The sequence below is a fragment of the Melopsittacus undulatus genome, chromosome 1 (assembly GCF_012275295.1).
Source record: "Melopsittacus undulatus isolate bMelUnd1 chromosome 1, bMelUnd1.mat.Z, whole genome shotgun sequence".
NCBI lineage: Eukaryota > Metazoa > Chordata > Aves > Psittaciformes > Psittaculidae > Melopsittacus > Melopsittacus undulatus.
The window spans coordinates 143,057,607-143,074,525 of NC_047527.1; the positions used below are offsets into that span (position 1 = coordinate 143,057,607).

Below are 16,919 nucleotides of genomic sequence, written 5' to 3' on the forward strand. Positions count from 1 at the left end.
GATCCCTCCAGAGCATTAAACAAACAAGCTAGTAGGACATCTCACAGTCTGGGAAGTGCTAAATTGAAAGCAGTAGTACAAACTACACCGCTTTGGAAATGAACCGGTTGGATTTCTTTGCTGTGATCCAAACCTGAGAAGTCTTTTCTTATGGCTTTTTCTGTGTGCATCCAGGCTCTGTGCACTCCCAGTGAATGGAACCAGGATTCTGATTCAAGGCTTCTAACATAGAAAATCTTGTGTCTCTCATCTCATTTTGGTTTCAATTGGATTTATACAAGGCAAATATGAGGAAGACAGCCGGGACACTATTCACAGCAATATTTTGACAGAGCAGGTTTTTAACATGTGTTTTGTCAGTGAGCTTCTGATTTGATCCTGACAGTAGGTAAAAACTTCACAAAATTGGTGAGAGGAAATTAGCAACAAGTTAAAAGTTAGAACATGACTAGGACTATACAAGGTAGTGTGGGCTTGAGGATTAATATTGGTTGAAGTACCGCGTTAAAATGACTGGCTATAAGGAGAACATGTTTCTAGTGGTATCTCCTGGGCTGTCTGCAAGCTCTGAAGTTTATCCTTAAAAACAAACCTTCTCCTCTTCCTCCTAAATGACTTTTCAGAGAGCAGCCCTATCCCATGTGATTGCAATTGGGCACATAGTAGGTTTTGCAGTCACAGAATAGCAAAGTACATAGTGCCTCTCTTTCAAAATTCCTTTAAAAATACCTGCTTTTCTTGGCCAGTCATCACATTGCAAATGAACCTGCTGTGATCAGAACATTCTATAATGCAATGTTTGGTTCCTTTGTTTCTGAGATACACCATGCATTTCAGGAAAACCATCACATTTACTAGAAACAAAATCCAAAAGTCTGTCCTCTATCAGTCTTTTCCTTCTGCTGAATCATTACCTAAAGAATTTTGGGAAGATTTCTTCACCTGGAAAAAAAAAAGGAAAGAAATGTTAGTAAGGCTAGTCTGAAAAGGAAATGGGTGCAAAAGATGACAAAAGATGATCTCAAACATTTCAATTCTTTGTTCCTCACTGTCTAGGGCTCTCACTCTTTGAATTGTGTGCTAAAGAACTTGATTCTGCTTGATAATATCAGTGGTAATATTAATATAAATCAATAAAGTATTATAAGACTATAATAAAGAGCATCCCCTCCCATGGTGTCTACATGAAGTTTCTGCAGAATTTAACGCTTATTTTTAATTTAAGAGAATCGATTAATCCTTCAAAAATCCTCTAAGGAATATTTAGGTGGAAGAGACCATTAAGTGATAAGGCAGCTATCTAAGAGATTTTTGAGAGATTTTTTTATATTACAAAAGGCAGGCAAACAATTTTTTATGGTTACACAGTGAGATCAGAGCAGTCAGAAATGCTGACTTTGAATTTCTCTAGAAAAACAACAAACCTTCCAGTTCACTGCCTTTACTGCCCTTGTAAAGCTGGGTAATTGTCTCTGCAATCTGAAGCCATAAATTACTGATTTCACATGGTAGGAGAGGGTTGGATGTACTAGTTAGTCAAACAGTTGCATTCAAAATCCAAGCAAGCCAAATACCATCCACCTATATATATGTTCTTCTCTCTGAAGAATCCAGATCATTGCCAGAGCTTACTGAGAAATATCAAGGCAGGTCCAGTTCCAGTTCTGCCTGTGTTGCCTATGCAAACTGAAAGCACCCTGAAACACAGGCTCCATCCCTTCAGATGAATGCACAGCACAGCAGGAAAGGGTCCTGATCTAGGCTGTGGCAATGAGACACAGAATAGTAAAACTGCATAGCAGGTCAGCAATCCCTTCCACTTAAAACCTTGAGGGTGAGCCTGAAACACCCCCTTACATTGTGTATAAATGCCTTAAAGGCCCTTTTTGCTTGGGGAGTTCCTTTTATTTCCTTTGCACTGGTAGAGAGCTCCTGTGGGGCAGACTTAACTGAATTTGACTCAGTCATTGTCCTGGTGGGAAACTGCATTGAGGGTGCCTCCAGCTGTGGGGCAGAGTGAGCCTGTTGCTGTTGTGGTTTTGCTAGGAGCTCTTGGAAGCACCATTTCTGAGCACCCACTTCGAGGATGCTCAGTGTCAGCAGCATCTGGAAACGTTTGTTTATTCTGGGCTTTCCTTTCTCCCTTCCAATCAGAGAGTCCGAGCTCGGAAAACAGATGGGATTGTTCTGCTAGTAATTGGTCCAGCTGCTGCAGAGAAAATAGAAGGAAAAGCATATTGCAGTAATAAAAATATAATAAAAGGAATCAAGCAGGATACACAAGAGTCTATGAAGCATGCCTGCTTCTTCTGCTTGGTCCAAAGAAGACATGCGATATCTGACAAACATGATGTTGCCATAAAGAGGAAAAGCCTAAAGGAGATTTAATTCAAACCAATAGACCTAATGAGTAATGGAAAATCTGCAAATGAACTTCACTCTGTGGCCACTGCAATCTTGACCCTCTAAGCTAACCTTGTCAGGGAAGAATTAAAGACAAGTCCCCTGACCATCATTTCTTTACCTTTCCTTATCATCCAGAGAGCTGGACCAGAAAAAAACCCAGGCTGGTTAACTGTTTCTCAATGATTGTGTAGGCTGACTGCCTGTTACCTTATTCTAGCAACCAAGAGCAGAGTAGGATACAGACACTTTTATCAGTATTGTCACTTCTCCTGGGTAGTCAAGCTCAAGCAGCGTAGCCAACGAGAAAGAGGGTCAAAGACGTAAGCTGAAGTCTGTTACTGGAAAGCCTCTTTCTGGCAGTGAAAGGGTTGTTCAGCTGTACCTCGGAGTCAGCACTTTGATCAATGGGTAGCAGGACAGACTTTAAATTCTTTTCTCACAACCCAGAGCATTGGCTTGTTCAACGTACCATAAGGATGCTCTCCCTGACCTGGCAAGCTTGATCCCTCAGCTGAAATTCCAGCTCTGCAACCTCCTGACGAACAGCTCGGCGTAAGAGTTGCAGGTGTCTGGCTTCCTCCCTGTAGGAACGGCAGTGAAAACACACCTAAGTGAGCAGTGAACAACCTCCTCTTCTTCAGCTCTAACATAATGCCTTTATCTCCTTCCATTGCACTCTTTTTCTTACTCATGATCACAGGATACCTTACAAAACAATAAACAACAGCCCTTCTCTGCTAGACTCTCATTTCTTTGATTATCTCAGTTGCAAGGTAAAACACACTGTAGTTGCAGAACCAGCTTGAATCTGGGCAGGTTTATCACTTCTGATTTATCACCAGCACAAACACTGCATAAAAGTCCTACTTTCAGGCAGCAGAGACTGGAAGCCCCTTGTGACTTCTTGTGAACCTGAGGCTTGTTGGTAATCACTGTGAACTTGGGCTGAGTCCATGAAGAGCTAGTTCAAGTTTTTCTCCATTGCCCCTGCAGTGATTGTGAGCGCTAAATACATGGCCTAAAGGGACTGATTTGTCAGAGATCATCCCCCCCTCCTTCCCCGGGACACCAAGCTCCAGCTGAATGAGATTTGTTCCTGTGTTACTATTGCTATTTAAACATAGTATTTCCATGCTAAAAATCTAGCCTACATCTATGGAGCAGTCTTCCCCTTCAGGATGTTTGTATTTAAGAGTCTTGAACAATGCAGAGAGCAGCTCACTTTCCTCTGAGCAAAACCCACATCACAATACATTTCCACTTGTGGGATGCCCACAGCTGTACCTCACTGACCAGAAGTGCTGTGGTACCACAAGTGACCGGTCATGTTGCATGCACCCATGGGCTCTTGCTGATGCTAGTTTTGGATTTAGTGTGTTGGGCTGCCATTACCTTCCTTCATCTGGCATAGTGCTGGAAAACAGTGCCTGCTGTTCTATCAGGTGCTGTTCAATCTCATCCAGCTTCTCCTGGAAGTGCTGGCAGGAGCTCTTCATCACTTCTATCTCATTGAGGGTGCACTACACAGAAAAGGAAGACATCCCACTTTACTTCCTTTGTGCACTTCCATGTTGAGTGCATTTGAAGCTGACAGCCCAAACCTTATGGGTCCTCCTCTTACCTGCACAACAGGGACCCTGTGAACAATTGCCATGAAAGTCCAGATGGCACTTCAAGTGAGTTTACTCTGGGTGCCTCACTCACATCCCAGTCACCACCTTTTCCCCTAGAGCATGTAGGATCAAGTCCTGGCACTACCTGATTATTCCACTTTTGCCATTGAAGGGGAAAAGGACCTTGATCAAAGATCTGATGCAATGTGCCAAAATCTTATCACCCTGTTGTCCGACATCATGTTTGAACAGGATGAGTTGCTATGGATTAATGATAGGTTAAATTACTGTCCACTGGACTGTTTTTAAAATGCAAAAGAGGGAGAGGGGAAGAGAGGGAAGATAAATACAAACTATGAGAAGGAGAAGAGTCTTTAATGATGGCTTCTGCCAAACATTACACTGGTAATTTCTCATCTATTACCAGTTACTAACCTAACATTGGATTTATCTAACCAAATGCAGATATTTACTGCAACAACGTATGTACAGGTGCTGCAACAGAGCAATTGTTCTGATCCAGAAGTAGACATCCATAATAGGTCAGAGGACCTATGCCATAAATGTGACCATTACTCTTCACTGAGAAAAAGGTATCTTGTATGACTGATCATCTACATCCACCCTGATGTAACTATCTACACCAGGAATGTTCCATGGCAGGGGAGATAAATGAACAGGAATAGCACATGAAAAAGTATAAGCAGATTTGCAAGTTACTACATTGCAACACAGGACTAGTACAATGATAGCAGCCCATCAGAATAAAACTGGAGACCATCTATGTCTGAGTTTCTAGCCACTTTAAAACTTTTGCTTGACTTTTCACACCTTGTCCAGGGCAGCAGTGCAGACAGCATCATCCAAGTGATTTGGGAAGCAATACTGTCTGCCTTCTGAAAACATGCTCCCTCGATTATGCTGAAAGTGCTCAAAGTGCAAGAAGGTGTTTGGCATGTTCCCATCTTAGCAAATTTTGGTCTCTAGTAAGCCATGGAAAGACAGTGAATAACCTGCACTCCATTACTGACCACTGTAACTGACAGAGAAAAAGAGGCATGTTTGCAAAGCATAGAAATGCCCAGTCTCTTTGGATTCCTGCAGTCATATCCTTTGATGACATCTGTGTTTGTGCTTGAATGTGTCTCTCATTCCCAATAAAACCTGAGACATGATGAAGCCCTCCCTGGTAGGAGATCAGCTTCAACCAGAGGGCTAAAGCTGCTCCCCATGCGTTTGAAAAACCTCATTCTCCATCTCCATTTCAATAAAGATGCTATGTACTAACACTCTTGACATAAGTGGCCCAGAATAAACCATCCCATAGCAGCAAATGAAAAAGTCTTGGCCCAACAGCCATGGATTTGCACCAGAAGAGGCTACTTGGAGACTAACAGTAGTTTGATACGGCCAATTGTGTGACTGCAGTGGAGGTGAATGCTCCTATGTGTCTGCTTCATGTGGAGCACAACTTAGCTCTTAATGCTGTGAATGAGGGCAGCAATCACAGCCCTGTGAGGCAGTTTGGTGTGTTAATGAGCACCTGCAGACCGAGTATTGGCTGATTGTCCATTTTCCTCCACCCTAAATGTTAATCTTGATCCTCAGACAGTTTTCTTGTTCCTAGATGGAAGTGTGTGGGGTGCAAGTGAGCAGCGCCCACATAATCATGGTACAAAGTCATGCTAGCCCTTAAAGATGAGATACAGGCAGCGCTCCTGGCACTGACTTTTGAGTATATTGCAGGGCACAAGTTCATATGGATTCGGAGTTCACACTCTGCAGGGATGGAAGGGGAATTAACTGTCCTAGAACTACTCTCATGCAAGACCTTTTTCAAAGTAATGTGCATGTAAGCAGGTTAAATCTGCTATCTGCCAGTTGCTCTGTGGTGGTTGCATTCCCCATGCATGCCTTCGGTAAAGGGGATGTAACCTGAGCAAACTTGTCTCAGTAAAAGATGTAGAAAGTACCTCCTCTGTAATGCAAAGCACAATGTAGGCACGGATGTAATCTCTGCAGTGACTAATGGTAAATTCACGCACATATTGCACAGTGACTTGGATGTGAAGCCATATCCCTAAGAACATGTCATAGAATCATAAAAGAATGTAAGTTACAAGGGACTCTAAAGCTCATCTAGTTCCAAACCCCCTCTGCACTTCCCCCAGACCAGGCTGCATAACAGCACAGTGCAAAGTCTGCTCCTCACGCATTCCCTGTTCACAGACTAGGAAGACAAATTATCATTAGCCCCCACTAGAAGGCTGTTAAAATGGTAGTGAATGAGAAAAAGCTCCCAGTCCAGCATAAGGTACTGACTCACTGCCATCTTGTGGCAATAGCAAGACAGCTGACAAGAGGTATATTTTGAAATACACTGTTCAAAGAAAAGACATTGCAGGATGATCTATTCAATGATGTAGCAGCATAAAATTCATTAATTTAATTTCCTAGAACTTTTATCTGATAATTTTCTTCCCCAGCTTGTACAGCAGTTCAAGTTTCATGTCCTTACGACAAGCAGTTATAGTTTCATGTCCTTATGACAAGCAAATAGAAGAGGAAAAATGGAAATGCCTGCAACCTAGCAGGAGGTATGCTGCTCCTACCACGTTTTCCTGAGGATGCAAAGGCTTCTCTTGACTTCCCTGCTTGCTTTCTTCCACAACATACGCTGAGTCTTTCACAGCTTTGGGGAACCCTCAGCAGTTCCGAACAGGAACTCGCTCTTGTATTCCAGTCCCTCATTTGACCTGTAAACTTTATCACCCAGCTCATAGGAACCATTTTAAGACTGAACTGATGTACATAAGTTACTAAAAGAAGCACAACTGAAGTCACACAGATACATTTGTCATTTTTACCCAGAAAAGAGTGTTTCTTTCCCCATTCATTTTCTCAGTTACATTCTCAGTATGTCTCACTAAAGAAGCAAGCATGGCAGGAGAGTAAGGGAAAAGGCATCCTGTACATTTAGCTCGCGTGTCAGCTATCCAAGTGTGTGGAGAAAGCTACTCACCAGAGCAGAGTTATGTGTTGCAGGGTCCTGTAGGAGCATCAATGTTTTCAGGAGGTACAGCTCAGCACTGACATGGTTTGAGCAGCAGCCTACTGGGTGCTGGGGAGAGACAGCCACGGGGAAGGTCCATGGGCAGCAGCCATGGCAACAGCAGCAGTGACAGCAGTGATTGCCCTGCACACTCCTGCTGCCAGAGGCTTCACCCCCATAGTATGACCTGTATTTGCCACAAACCATGCTGTCAAGAGAGGCTGATTTTGTCAGATGAGTATGCGGTGAACAAAATAGTGGTTTCCTGGCGGGGATGTCAGTTTGGCTGGAGGCTTCCGTGGTCTGTTTCACACCACCCTTCAAAGCCCCTGGGTCTGACTGTAGGAGAGCAGCTCCCTCAGAACAGTGCGCTAACATGTTGGAGAAGTCCACAGGATCTTCCCTATCAAGGCACTCATCAAGAGGAGCATTCTGCCCTGTGCACTTTGCTCTTGGAGTAAACTCCAGCCTTGAAGACATCTGAACAGTAACAGATTTCAGGGGAGCAGAAGACATTTCACCTTTTTGGACAGTGTCTCCTTGTTCTGATTTATTAGCACCTAACATCTCCCCTGTGCTACCAGTCTCTTGATCTTCAGATGAACTTAATCCAGGCCTTTGTGCTAGGCAGGAGGGATGCCTCTGTGATACTTGCAGAGAAGACACACTGCTCCCACTCTGTGGTGCTGAGCTCCACTGCAGGCTTTCTGGGACCCCCATTTTGGGGGAGCATCTTGTATTTTTTGAATCAACATCCATTTTGCACAACTTCTGCCTGTTTGTCACTTCATTTGCTGCAAGAAGGGTATCATCTTTGCTGGCAACTTCCACATCCCACCATGGTCCTTTAACATGTCCTGTACTGCCTCCATGAGCACATTCATTGGGTGTAACTCCAATGTTCTTTTCAGTCCAGAACTTCTTACATTCATCTTCACCTCTAATTTTGTTCTCATTGATGACTGCAAGGTTTAGATCACTCAGTTCAGTAAAGGTTACATTTGCCTTTTTGTGTCCTTTACTAAAATATAAATAATCAAACTTGGAAGAGCCAGAATCATCCTCACTATCACCCTGCAAACAAGGCCTCTGCTCTTCTATGCACCTCTCTTTTTCCAGTTGCTTTCTTTCAGTCTTCTCCTCTTTCTTGTCCTCGTCACATACCATTTCTTGGACAAAACTCTGTGCCTCAGTTTTACATGCCTGATAAGTGCTGTTTTCTGAGGTCAGGAGGAGATGAGTCTCTTCTCCCTGATTGCTGTATGCTTTCATTGATCCAGGTACTGTCAAAATGCTCTCACAAGCTGCTATAAAGACCTTAGCAACACAATCATCTGGCTCTTGTTGAAAATCTTGATTTAATGTAGGAAAACCTGTCCTGTGTGATACAGCTTTTTCTTGATTTTGGATATCAGAAAGAAAATTAATCTTTCCTGATGAAGAAACATTCTGAAGGGAGGAAAAAACCAAAACAAGAGGAATTGAAATACTACATTTATTCTATCACACTGGTTTGCCTGTCACTATTTTGCCCTGGGCACCCCAGCACATCTTTAAATCTTAAACACTCCATGAACCAAAGGATCAAAGGTGCTTGTATTATTTGTTCCCTAATGGCTTTAGCCTTGAACCAATCTTGCATCAGTGGGGTACACAAAGTTCTGAGAAAGGTTCTTCTGAGGTTCAGAGGAGGATCAATTTATTTTCATGAAGCTTTCACAACTCCATGAATTTTTATGTATTTATTTGTTACTTGGGCCAGGGTTACTGAATTTGTACAGACCTACTGATGACTACTGCTCATCTCTTACTTGTAAACCTGCAGGTTCTGGCAGCTCCTCCATGAACCCACTGCTGTCTGATTGGCAGCTGCTTGTTCTTGTCACCATCACGTCTGCTGGGGAAAACAAAAGGATAAGAAGAATTAGAAAGACGGAGAGGAAGCAGCACCAGGCCAAAATGAATGTGGAGCTAAGCAGGGCCACATTAAACTCTCCGTTTCTAGAAGTATTCTTGATCCTGGCAAGAACTCTGCAATACTGCTACAACCACAGCATAGCTACTGCTGATATTACTAAGTGTTGACTTACCAATGTAATCATCAGCTACAGATTTCAGACTTCAATATATTCACACAACACACATCCTGTAAATAACCCATAAAGCAGCCAGCTGCTTGTTTTGCTAAAAATGTTGAATTCTGATTGTTAGAACTGGCTCAGACCAAGTCTCATTCATATCTATGTAGTTTTGGTGGCTTAAACCAAGTGACTCCTGCAGGCAAAGGGATCTTCCCCAGCCTTCCCCTAACCCGTTTGTCTCTACTTTGAGGCACTATGTATCATCTTTGCCATTTTTTGGTCTGAGGACAGGAAATCACAGTAACAGAGATGATACAGTATTGCATGGCAAGACAAAAAGGGAAGAGGGAGGTATTCCAGATTTACTAATCTAGTTTACTAATTTAGCACCCCCATCATCTGGCTAAATCAATTCTTACCCCAGCTTTTGCAATTAGACAAATTATACACCAATAACTGTCTGATTTAATGAATAAAAGGCAACCCTTTTTAAAAGTACAAATGCTTGAAAGTAAACCCTCAGTTATTCTGTACATCCTGATACCTCAGCCCTTGGATAACTTACACTTTCAGGTAACTTTCATCCTCAGATAGTGCCCTCATTCTCAGATAGCTGACACAAAACCAGAGGTAGGGGTGGAGGAGCAGGCTGAGGGGAATGGAAGGAATGGAGACAGACAATCTGGCTACACTTCCTTTGTTGTTCCTTGCATATATAACCACTACTGAACACTAGGGCTTTTTATCTTCTGGTTGTATCCATGGAAAATGACAATTCACCAAACAGTTCTGAGACCTGAGTTATTAATTCCCATTTGTGTGAACTGGAAAATGCAAAAATCTGCAGTCTACAAATTATATTTTCACACATTAACGGACTATGTTCTAATTAAATGTATCTTGGACATCAGTTAATGAAAATCACACAATCTATTTGTAGGCAGCAACTGTAAAATCAAAAGCAGCTATCATTTTATGGTTTTGAAATTAATTACTTGCATTGTTAGTCCTGGTATCATCTTCAGCACACCAGCCAGTCAGTCACTTTCTTATTTTGGATGAGAAATATGTGGTTACCATTTCACACGTTACAAAATCTGCAGTGATGCTGCTGAAAATTGCCCAGTTTTGTGGGTGGTCTCAAAACTCATCCTTGCAGTTTCCCACAAACAACATCATGGTCCAGCTTCTCCCCAAGGGAGGCTGCTCTACACATTCTCTAAACTTTTTTAAAAGCTGTTTCAATTACCCTTTGCATCTTTGCCAGCTGTTGCTTCCAGTGTGCTGGTCTGGTCTAGTGTTTTCCAGACATAAAAATGAAGAAAGGCTTAGGAAAGGATTTGAAAAGCTGTAATGCTTCAGCTGCTGTAGTTCCAACCAACCTGAGACTCAAACTATTTGAGTTTCAAATACTCAAAATCCTACAACCCTAACAGCTGACTTCAGGCTTTAAAGTTTGCAGTTAGAAGACCACATATTCTGCTTGCCTAGTGTTTTAAGGTGCCTATTTTTCTCCTTAGTTGTGCAGGCAAAGTAGCTGGCACACCACATGTAGGTGAAAACCCTGTAGCTTTTGATGGAAGAGTAAGTGCAGCTAGAATTCATATTCTGCAGCCAGATTTGAGCCATTTATTAAGTTAAATATGATGTACCTGTTCCAACAGCAGTGCAGTCTTCCCACCTACATATACATTCCTGCACTAGCTAGAGAGCTACCCAAAACATGTGACAGTGGGCTAAGGGCTGATCTTTAGGTACAAGGTGAGACATTAAAGACTGGATAAAATGTCTGCATATCAAGTTACTATCACTGCAGTTAGGCTACAGAAAGACCTCCATGTATCTCCATGGACTTGACTGGGAAGGAGGTGTGATGTGTGTTTTGTTTTCATGGCTCTCATTGATTAAACATGCAAGGTATCTAAATAAATCAAGGTTCAAAGCCCTCTGAAAGGCTGTGTATTCATTTTAAAATGGCAATATCATAGAACCTAATGACCATTCTGAGCATAAATCCAGTTTGTAAAACTTTTTATGTTAGCAAAACAGAAACTTATGAAAGCATAGTAGAAGGCAAACCATGTTAAGCACAGTTCACCTGTGCTTGTTACTGTGATTTCCGGTCCTCAGACCAAGTAATAACCTTCAACTGCATTAGGCCTCGCATTTGCACCTACTTGCATAGCAGATATAAGATGACCTAACACATAGTAAAAGCTGAAATTCCACATACAATCAGTGCAAAGCGATGTCTCTGAGGATCTGAGCTGCAGTTCTTTTCCAAATACATTCAGATGCCTAATTTAATCATTACATCCCACATGCACTTGCAAGATCCTACCCAGTATGCCAAGCCCTGTTGAAGGCAGGCAGGTGAGGATAAGGGGTTTTTGGAAGACGAGATGTTTCTTTGACTCTGTAACGCTTTATTCAAGCCAGTCACAATTCCCTTGATTTCAGTGGAAGCCTGAATTTTAAAGAAGACTCAGTAAAAATGAATGCAGGCCTCCAATTCAAGGTGGGTAAAAAGCTACAAAGAGGTTGCCAAAATGCTCCCACAAGGACTTCATGCTGAAGAATGTGGCCCTGGGAGAGATGCGAAGCAGGGCTGCCCTGGGAAGGCAGGATGCACTGCATGCTGGGGCTGTGCCCAAACCAGATTTAGCATGATAGCCTTTTCAGTTTGAGGCAGCTAGCTTTCAACCTGTGTAAATATAGTTGGGTTTAATGTCTGTATACCAGAGCCAAGTAATGTTTGCATAATGGCAGGCAGCATTTGCATAGTGGGGAAACTGTGTTTTGGGTGTGGAGTGGGCCAATCGATCACTTCATTTCCTCTTAGTGTCCCCAACAGCAGTTAAGTGACACTTCAAATTAGACCGTGCCTGATGAGGAATTGAGTCTCCCTCTTCGTGAATTTTGCAGCAATTTTAATAGCTTGCCGATGGTAACAGTCCAGTTTTCCTTGGCAGGCCCTACTCCCTAGTGAGGATACACGTAGCCCAATTTTCTAGCAGGAGACTGACTCTTTGCAGGGGTCCAAAGCAGGTCTTTGCTATGTCTCCTAGGACAAATTCCTCTATCTACCAGGTACCTGAAAATGTGTAGACTGGATGCTGGTGGTGGCTTGTGCCAGAATAGACTAGCACCTAAAGCCCTTTCAGCAGTGGACGAGGTCACCACTTCTTCACAGCAACAATTCCTTATGTATAAATGAACTAAAGCCTTTTAGCAACTGGAATATTGTCCTAAAGGAGGGACACAAGTTGGCTAAATATATGGGGGAGAGGGGTCAGGTCAGCAAAATTTACGTAGTAACATTTTTTGATGCTTTCACCTTTCTCTTTCAAATTAACGGGATTTGGTTTGTTTTGTTTTTCTGAAAGCAACTTATTTCTTTTTTTTTAATTTGAAGAATGGTGCAAAAAAACATGTTAAATCACCTGAACATCAAGCAAAACATGTTTCTGTTTCTAGCCTACCCAAACTGCATTTTTTCCCCAACCATTTGGTTCAGCCGCTGAACCAAAGTATCTATTATTCATGTAGCTCTACTCAGTTCTCCTGGTGTGTAGAGACACCCAAAACCTGTAGAGATTCTGCAAATACATGCAGAGCATCACACCAAGGAAAGATAAAGTATGTTTGGAGAAGAAGTAAAGACGCAGACCGTATTCAACTATGAACTAAAAATTACAACTCTGAGCCCTGTGCGGAGAATACATCTGGCTATGCTGGAAAGAGGAAACCTGAGGATTGCCCCAGAAGATCTTGGTGAGGAAAACCTTGGCTCTTCGCCTTTCTGTGCTAATTGAACTGGGATAGTTTAGCTCCTGCTTCCCATTTCTGTTCTGCCTGAATTTTAAATAAAAATAGGCTAGAGGAACTTACTAATCAGGTTTCTGCTTCATTTTGTATCGTATAAGAAAGTATATGCCTTCCAAACCCCAAAGCTCCCACAGCTTTCCAGCTCTTTACTTGATCAATCCAATTTCATTAAGAGACATTTTCTCTCCCCTTATTTGCATGCAGATACAGTGGCTCTCATTTTCAGCAGCCTTCATTGCAGAAACTTTCTGAAACTATCAGGCTCCTAGGTTTACCATTAATGAAAGAATATTCCCTAATCAGTAATAAAATCAGTGCTAGAGTACAGTTCTGCATTCCTCTGAAGACTCCACAGCTGGTTTTCTGTGGACTTGGCTGCAAACGACACAACCTTTTTCTAGTTCCCAGCCTGGAGAATACTTGCAAACTGCAGAAGATGCCATGAGAGCTATTACACTGCTTGTAAATAATAGCACATTTTTTTACATGTCTTTTGGATCGCATTAACATTGATGAATGTACTTCAATATTTGTTTTCGACATCATTTGAGTACGTGAGGAAGCACAGGCACAGAAACTTCAAAGGCAAGAGCATTTGTGCAAATATGAACTTTAAAATCACAAATGAAAATCTGGACTGCTCATCCTGTCACAGGAAAAAGCAGAATGGCCAATTGCAACCTAGCAACGCTGCTCAAATTTCAGATATTTTTAAATCTGCTACATAGATGGGACTAAACAATGCACCAAAGCCTCAATTTAGTGAGATGCTTTTTCAAAGAAAAAGAAGCTTGAAGGACTTAGAACATGTCTTTCCTGCTTTGCTGCATTAGCAGAAGTATTTTGCAGTGTCTCTCACACAAAACTCTCAAGGCATTAACTTCATTACAGCTTAAACACTTGGGCTAAATTCAGCAGAGAAACTAGGCTCAGGCTTAAATCAATGTGCAATATTCCCACACCCAGAGTTAAGTGGAGACACAAATATCTCACTGATTTTCCCTTAAACATATCCATTCAAGGACAGCTGAATTCAGTAGTAGTCAAATGCATTAAGAGATGTGCTGAATGAAGATCACACCATGTCCACAGAAGTGCCAGAACTGAATAGATATTTTATTGCATCCTGGATGTCTTGGGTTTTCACTTGTCAAACACAGACATCACATACTGGAAGTGCTTGGTCCACCAAAGCTGCTCAGCATTATGGCTCTAGTGGCAGCAAGCAGAAGATGTGAAGGTTCTGATTCTCCATCACAAAGCAAAAAAAAAATCAAGAATTTGTGTCTTACATGGCAAAAAGAGACTTTCAACAATACATTTTAAAACAGTACTTTCAAACCAGAAATGGGCTCATTTAAGTAGTTAACTGGATCCATCTCATTTACAGGTTTCACTCTTATCTGCGCCTGCTCTGCAAATTGGTAAACCCATAAGTTGTCCTTAACAGCATTGCCTTGCCTATAGCACCATACAAAATGATCTTGCAGGACAAGCTGGCTATGTTCCAGAAGAATAAGTCAGCTGCATAGCACAGTTACAGGTGGTCCAGTCCTATGACTGGAGAGCTGCTGCAGCTTACTCCCCTCTCCTGCTAGTCAAAGAAGAGATACCACCAATTTTTAAGTAACACACTCCATGATATGGCTATTAAGATCTAATAAAACTCTACTAAAAGTATGTATTCTGCATAAGCCCTTTTTTTAGTGCTGTTACCCAGAACAGTGGACTTCCTGCAGATCACCCAACTGATGCACTGGAAGAAATTATTTTGTACAATTGTCAGCATTTGGTGAAAAGAAACGTTATTTATACCAGTTCCCATGTATGCGGAAAAATATGATCCTATGTAAGTGTCCCATTAGGGGACATTCATTCCCAGCATACTGTACTGTCTTCACTTAGTCTAAGTAGTTCTCTCATAGCCAGCTTCACTGGTTAGTGGCTGTTGACTATGAATGTAGTCATAGCACTTTTGTACTATGTACTTTTGTACCACTGCTCTCTCAAAAGGAAAACCTAAGTCTTTTTTTCTGTCCAAATTCTGTAACCCTGATCCACTTTCCACACTGCAGAAATGGTGAACAAGCAAACTGAGGTGAGAAAGATCTACTTTATATTTATTTTCTACCCAAACGCAATAAACGATTCTATAACCTGTCCGTAAGAGAGAGCAGTCCAGCCGTGCTTGCGCCTGGAGCAGGGCTGCAGCACTGACCCCTTTCTGTAGTTCTCTTATCTGAGTTTTGTGCTGCATTTCAGGAGAACAATCACCAGATGGCAGCAGCACATAAACCACAAATCGTGTTTCCGAAGGAGCAGAAATGAGATAAACCATCTTATTAGAATAGTCATATTATTGTAAAGCAAATAATACACCCCAGAATGCACTAGATGAAGCAAAAGCTCCTACTCTTATTCAAAACCAAACGTAGCTATCAAATTTGTCTACCCCTTGCTCCCTTTGAATTGAAAGGGAATTTCATGTCAATCATCTTTCGCAGTGTGACTGGGGGAATGTATCTTTAAAAATCTCTGCACAAAGCAATTTCTATTATTAATCGTGCCACACCATGTTGATAGGTGCTGTATGGATGGGACAGAACTGTCTATGCCCAGAATTGCTTAAAGGTGCACAAAACCTGACTCTTCTTGAAGTTATTCCCTTCTGCTTGTCAAAACCCAGTTCCCCCAGCTCTCACACAGTCTGTAATGTTCTCCCCATCACTTTGGGTACCACTGGCATATGGAGGACTCCAGCTATACTTTTTGTGGGTGTGAAGCCAGACCCATTGCAAACAAGGAGGGGAAAGCCCTGCAGTCCTCACAACCAGAACCACTTCAGGTGGGACATGAATGCACATATGCTGCACCCCGAGGAGGTGAGACAGGGCCAGGAGGGATGAAAGGTAGTGGGCACATATGACAAGTGACAGACACTGATATCTTGCTTCATCTCCATGCTCATCCTGCTGTTCTTTACGTGGTTATTGCTGGTGTCTGGCTGTCACAGCCATCATTAGCAGGAGACATAGGCACTGGAGTGCACACACTGTGCTCCACATCCTCACCCAGGGCCTGGCTCCCCGTAGACCTGTAGGTGTCTACGTCCCCCTGGGAGGACATTGGCCTAGATGCTCTCCAGATAGCAGTTATTAGCACTTGTAGGAACCAGGTCAGGGAGCATTAAAGACACAAACTGTGCCAGCCTAGATTATGACAGACATAGCTAGGTAGCAAATCTACATCTATCATCAGAGCATTCAGCTTCAGCCCTCCTCCAGAACACCCAAGGAAAAAAAGCAGTTTTGCACAAAGTTCCAGCCAAGTTTTTGGCTTAAGATTCAGTGTAGAGTGCGGTTATGTCTAGCATGCTCGTGGCACAGCAGAGCCGTCAGGCAGAGCACAGCAGCCTGGAGCACTGCCCAGGTTGCAAAACCTGTCTGAAAAGCAGGGTGAGAGGGTACACTGTCAGCTCCCCAATGCTGTGGCTAGACAGCCACTGGTACCCACACTACATGCTAGGATGCTTTAAAGCTGGTGCACATATTTACTGATTTAAAACTAGTTTCAGTACATCTGCTGTGCACTACAGTCAGCGCCACGACAGCAGGTATAAATATACTCCTTTGTGAAATGCCTGGGGCTGGTGGGTGGGTTGGTTGGCGCTCTCACTCTTTCACATTACAGGTTGTCCAGAGCCCGTGTGTAGAAGGAAGCTTTGGAGGACTGAATTAGCTGTAATATTCCATAAAGCGACTCATTAAAGAAAACTGAAACAATTTAATTCTTTCTTAACGTTCATTTCCTCTCCTCCCTCCTCAAATCAGAGATGAATATGGGCAAAGGAAGAAGTATGTTCTCTACTTTGTACATGACTGAAAAAGGATATAATTCCCTGCACTAGTGAATCACACAGTGCGTCTGTAGAGAGGATCA

At 42.5% G+C, this 16,919-nt stretch overlaps 1 protein-coding gene across 1 annotated transcript in view; it reads right to left on the bottom strand.

The window, feature by feature from the left end:
• Positions 1-723: 723 nt before the first annotated feature.
• The window catches only part of ITPRID1 (ITPR interacting domain containing 1), a 34,485-nt gene continuing 18,289 nt past the window's right edge, over positions 724-16,919 (bottom strand). Inside the window, 7 exon segments of the mRNA XM_013128506.3 lie at positions 724-942; positions 1,858-2,017; positions 2,019-2,209; positions 2,876-2,987; positions 3,799-3,926; positions 7,042-8,520; positions 8,883-8,968. Coding sequence (XP_012983960.2) covers positions 886-942; positions 1,858-2,017; positions 2,019-2,209; positions 2,876-2,987; positions 3,799-3,926; positions 7,042-8,520; positions 8,883-8,968 — 2,213 coding nt within the window. The 3' untranslated portion in view covers positions 724-885.